This window comes from Merops nubicus, unplaced genomic scaffold (assembly GCF_000691845.1).
Source record: "Merops nubicus isolate BGI_N331 unplaced genomic scaffold, ASM69184v1 scaffold27910, whole genome shotgun sequence".
NCBI lineage: Eukaryota > Metazoa > Chordata > Aves > Coraciiformes > Meropidae > Merops > Merops nubicus.
The window spans coordinates 17,600-23,069 of NW_008583928.1; the positions used below are offsets into that span (position 1 = coordinate 17,600).

General features: G+C 48.4%; 1 protein-coding gene across 2 annotated transcripts; it reads right to left on the reverse strand.

Moving 5' to 3' along the window:
• Nucleotides 1–1,707: 1,707 nt before the first annotated feature.
• LOC103775211 (chromosome unknown open reading frame, human C9orf69) lies at nucleotides 1,708–4,529 on the reverse strand. Of its 2 annotated transcripts, none has more exons than XM_008942657.1 (2): nucleotides 4,422–4,529; nucleotides 1,708–2,389 (listed from the first exon to the last, which is right to left on the reverse strand). In XM_008942657.1, the coding sequence occupies exon 2, from the start codon at nucleotides 2,254–2,256 to the stop codon at nucleotides 1,837–1,839; it is 420 nt and encodes a 139-aa protein (XP_008940905.1). In that variant the 5' UTR covers nucleotides 2,257–2,389; nucleotides 4,422–4,529; the 3' UTR covers nucleotides 1,708–1,836. The 2 variants fall into 2 exon arrangements, with proteins under 2 accessions (XP_008940905.1, XP_008940913.1); XM_008942665.1 differs by lacking the exon at nucleotides 4,422–4,529 and adding an exon at nucleotides 2,507–2,517 and having other exon boundaries at nucleotides 1,708–2,362.
• Between the last annotated feature and the right edge of the window lie 941 nt (nucleotides 4,530–5,470).

The following is a 5,470-nucleotide window of genomic DNA, read 5'->3' on the forward strand; positions in this document are numbered from 1 at the left end:
CATTTCCTGCAGAGATTCTCCAGCACTGCCATCCCAGGAGTCCCACGGGCTGCACACCAGAGCTGCAGTGCCCCAGGCTGACAGCTGTACTGGGGAGGAAAGCACTGGGCTGGGAATTACTGGGAATTCCCTCTGCTTACAGCGCAAGCTGTAGCTCAGACCTGCAGGACGCCAAGGACCCGCAGCCCAGAAAGCAATCCCAGAACAAGGCTCTGGGAGCTCTACAGTTTGGAGGAAACTTGCAGGCACCAGTTTGTGACATATGCTGACACTCCATTTTCCTGCAGAAACAGCCTTTGGCTCTCGTGGGGCTCATCTAAAGTTCACAGCACCACGGCCCATTATTTATTCAGCTCTGCGTGTTCAGTCTGCATTATCTGTAACACTTGATAATGAGATAATTTCTGGGTTTGCTTTAGCTTTGGGCTCCAGACAGAAGCTTCTCTACATCCCATCCATAACCCTACAGATCCAAGCACGCCAGCAAAAGACTCACAAGCTGAAATATGAAGCACCCTTCTCTGTGTGCAACCTGCCTTTGTTTTCAACCACGCTCACACCTCAGAGCAAAGAGATCACAACAGAACAGTCACGTACCTCCAGTCCTGCTGGTTAGAATCAACTCCTCATTTCATGGGGAAAGGGGGAAAAGGGTCTCCAACCATTTTACCAACTTGTTTTTAAACAGTTCTTTAAATAACACAGAGAAAAGAGCAATATGCCATTATAAGGATCAACAAACAAAAGCACAATAAAAATAAGCCTTAGGCCAGCTTCTGGACTCCATGAAGAAAGGTACCTGACTGACTGCAGAGGAACAGCCCATCTTAGATGAAGACCAGTAAAACTGAGCTTAACTAAGCTTAACTCCCTACTAAAGCTGTCAGTAAAGCTCCCAGTGACACTCTCATCACTCCAGAGGTGACAAGAGTGTTTTCTGTAATCACAGAGAAGCATTATTGCCCTTTCTGATTGTCAGCCTCATCTCACCATATTCTGCAAGACAGAAGGAGCTCTGTGAGAAAAACTGGAACTAATCAATTCAGGGAAAGGTAGAACCAAATGCCAAGATCAAATGTTACAACCGTTGCAATGGGTTCTTCTTAATGACTGCAAAATGATAACACATTTGCCATGACTGGGAATTTCCAAGAGCACAGGAGATCAAACTCTGCTCCCATCACTCCAGTGGATTTGTTCTATTAGGGCAAGACTCAATTACTCAGCACTGACTGCCTGAAAAGCACAGAGCCATTCAAAGCTTTATAATTACATTAAAGTGAACAGAACAGTATTGAGTCAAAACCATGTCTTGCAAAAAAACCTAAACACAAACCCACCACCAAACCCCCTCCACACTGAATTTGGCCCCATAATAGGCAAAACAAACTACACAGAGAAAGGGCAGCACGGGTCAAGCAGGTACAAATTTCACACCTGAGACATTATGGAATGTTTTTGGAAAAAGGGTGAATATTGATTAAGAATGTGGAGTGCAAAGTTATCTGGCTTCTATCCTCCAGATAAATCACTGCCTTCTTCCTGCCCACAGGAGTACAGGAGCAGCAGCAAGTTGGCTCCTCTGGACTACAGGAAACTTGGATTAACTCCTGCTGTGCAAAGAGAAAACACCCAATCCAGTGCTGGACTTTGATAAAAATGGCACCTCAACCCTCCAAAAAACGAACCCCTCAAATTCCAGAGACAAGTAGGTTGATTTATCAATAAAAATCAGCACAACCGATTCATTTCTATAAAAAAGAAAGGAAGCTATTGAGACACTTTTGGGGGTAGAAGAAAAGCCACCTCCTCAGCCCACATGCGCTTGGTTTTTATTTACATATCCACAAACACCATGAAGCACCAGCCCAGCCCCCCCACCAGCAGCATGGTGACATGAATCCCATAGATGAGCAGTTCATTCATCAGGCTGAAGTCCACCCGCCTGCGCCCCAGTAAGAGGAGGATGATGGAGAGTTTGTACTGGAAACGCAGAAAGATCCGGATGCCGAGGTACTGAAGGCAAAACAGGATGGAGAGTGCCACCCAGAGGATGGAGGTGAAGAGGCTGCAGCTGAAGTACAGCAGGAAGCGGATGAAGCCGTACATCCAGCGGGACTTCAGGTAGATGTCGAAGTTGTTGTACTTGGTGCGCACCAGGTGAGTGGTTCTCACCGGCCCGCAGGCAGAGTGCAGGCAGGTCGTGTGGGGGCCGTGGAAGGAGCGGACCCGCCGGGGAATGGGGATTACAGGCATCAGGCACCCCACCGCTCACAGAGCCCCAGGGCAGGAGTTACAGGGCACATCGCAAGGATTATCGGTTAGCCCGGAGGGGATCCGGCAGCCTGGCAACGCCCCCGCTCTGCTCAACGCCCCCGGAGGGAGAGACCTGCGGGAGGGCAGAGAAGGGAAACACGGTGAGGTGGCTCCACAGCAGGAGGGGCAGCGTGGCAGAGATGTTCTGCTCACCTACAACTGCTTCACAGAACTCAGCTCCTCCTAAAACAACGCTTTGCTTCTTCACCGGCTGCTGACCAGGCACACAGCCCCAAATACAGCCCTGTTCTCAAGATTCCAAGCAGCATCAGCATCAGGCATAACCTGCTACAGGCTTTACAGTGTCAAGGCAGGAAAAGCAAGCCCTCTGTCCTGGATTTATTCTGTGTAATTCATGATCCTTCTTAATCAAACAGCCCTCCTGCAACGGTCTATCCACATGAGCAGGAATATTAATGTCTAAGTTTGCAACAGATCCTGATTGCTTTGAAAGGGGAATAAAAAAGTTCTCCAAGTACTTCTGCAAGTGAATTCCCCAGCCCAGAGGCAGCAGTGATTCTGGATTTTGCTCGTTTCAAAACTTGGCAAAGCTTCACTAAATAAACAAACCAAAAATAATGGAAGGTCTGGGAAGGACAATGAGGCAATCGTGTTTTTCACACCCTACAGGATGCACCTCCCCTCGCTCAGCCAAGCCTTGTGCTCCCACTGTCACTGCATCCCCTGGCAAGGCACCTTCCAAGGACAGCTACTAGTTTATTTCTGTCTTTGGGACTCACAGAGATAAGTGACTACTTTAATCTTCCAGAGTGTTTAGGATTTGTAATCTTAACATCCTCCTACACACCCATTGTTGTTCTGTGAGAGATGAGCAGTGGCCTGTTAGCTGCTCTCTGCTTCACCCCAGGCTTAGGATGTGCCAGATTCCGGGAATTATGAAAGGACAACACACTCATCAGATAATGCTAGAAAACAACAGGGACTTCCCCCAGCTCCCTGAACACCCCAGCACTCAGAGCCAGGCAGATTTTTCCTTGATTCAACCAGAAATCCTTTTACACTTAAAATTAGAAACTCATCCAAAAGTTACCTGAAGGATTTTTGACTTTGTGACCAACGTAACGAATCACAGAGTAAATTACAAGGCTGCAAGAAATGGGACTTTGGTATGGAAACCCTCCTCAGACAGTGCACATCACCAGGTGAGGCTCTTCACTGCTCCCTGCCTCCAGCTCCAGGCACATGGAAACTGCAGCTCTGATCTCCTCTGCTCGGCCTCAGGCTCCAATCCCTGCTCCCCTGACAGAAATTTGCAGGCCATCTGTTGGCTCTGCATGAATTTGGGACTAATAAAAGGGAGCGCAGGTTAAGTCATGATTAAGGAATTTAGGAAATGGAGGTTTGTTCTCAATTATCAAAGGCACCCTCGTAATTTTAGGTGCCTCTTTGCCATGGTTTCCTGTCTGACAAAAGGAAACACTGAGCAGCTCGGAAGCGTGTTACAAGAATGTGTTTGGCAAGACATAAGTTGGTCAGATACCAAAACAACACTCCTTAAAAACAACAGAGTTCTGTGCTGGAGCATGCAACAGAACCTGCTTCCATGCACTGCTCAGAGGTTGTCTTCAGAGGTATTTTTGGAGGACTAAATTAGCAAGATAGATTAAAATCCACGTACTCTGGATTCAGAGCGTTGAAGTTCAGACAATGCAACCTCTTCCTCTCAGCCTTTCACCAGGACACAAACACCAGCTTATGATTTTCCAGCAAACTGTTACACAGCCCCTGAGCAGCCCCAGGGAAATCAGAGCATTCAGCAAGACCATACCCACGTGAGGGAGCACAAACCCCACCTGCATAAGCTGTGGTTTGGGGGACAAACTCAAGACACTGGCCCCACCTTTGAGCCCTGGTTTAGGAGAGGATTCTGACAAAGCCTTCAGCAGATGGATCCAAGAGAACCACACAAACAGCCCAGCTGCAGAGACTTACTCCTTGTGAACAGCAGCAGCTTGTTCCCATTTACACTGCTCACCACAAACAGCCTTTGGCAGGTTCACACTCTTTAAAACCCCAACACAACCCTGGGAGAGCCACGAGCAGAGAGACATTGTGAGAATTAAATAAACTTTCTGAAACATTACATTGTTAATGGTGCTGCCATCCACTCAGCAGGTCGGTCACCTGCTGCCACTCTGGACACCCCTTAATTCTTGTAACAGAACTGTGAAGTTTCCCCAGGACACTTGGCCTTCTAGGAGGAGCAAAAGATGCTGCCAAGGTGCTCCACAGACTCACAACACTCTATGTACGAGTTGATCTAAAAGACAAAATGAGAGTAAGTTTCAATTTGCTCATTTTAGGTGTTGAAAAAATGTTCAGAACAAGGCCCCTGCCCAAGCATGAAATTTTGATCTCATGAAGAATCACCCAGGCAATAATAAATATTACAGCTGACTGCCACATGCTGGGAAGAATCAGTGAGCTCATATTCAATGCCATACACAAAGGCAGGAAAAAGACAACCCCAGGCAAGGAATTCTTAACAGTTACCTATCCCAGAGCCATCACTGCTCATCTGGAGTGGGTGAAGAGATGCAGAGGCCACACACAGCCAACGTTCTCCCACCAGAACATGGCCCCAAACATGTACGTTGGCACGTGGGGCCTAGGAGCCCATGTGGACACCCACTCCTCAGGATTATTTTTCAGGGGTGTTTCTGTTTTAAAGCACATTGAGGCTGGGAAGGTGAGTTGGGCTCCCCTGGCCATCAACCCACAGCTCAAAGGATTTCAACTCTAAGAGCCATGATGCCAGCCCTGCTGCCACTGCCCCAGGCATCACGTTAGTGGCCTCCTCCAGCAGCTACACATCCCAGTAACTACTCACTTTGGTGAGTTTTCATTCTCTCTCCTTTAAAACTGGATGATGAGAAGGCTGCTGAACTACAGCGCTTCTTCTCTTCACCTATCTCAGCCCCAAGCAAGGTTTGCTCTGGCTCAGGCTCCTCCCGACCCGCGGAGGAGGAGGAATGGCAGAAAGGCCTCGACGGGACCACCCCTGAGGACCAGCAGGACCCACACGTTCCCGAAGGAGCCAGAGGAGGTGAGGGGCAATGACAAACAAAGGTTAGCGCTGAGAACCGAAAGCGGGGAGCACCGGAAGGAAGGGAGATCCCAACTCCTCCTACAT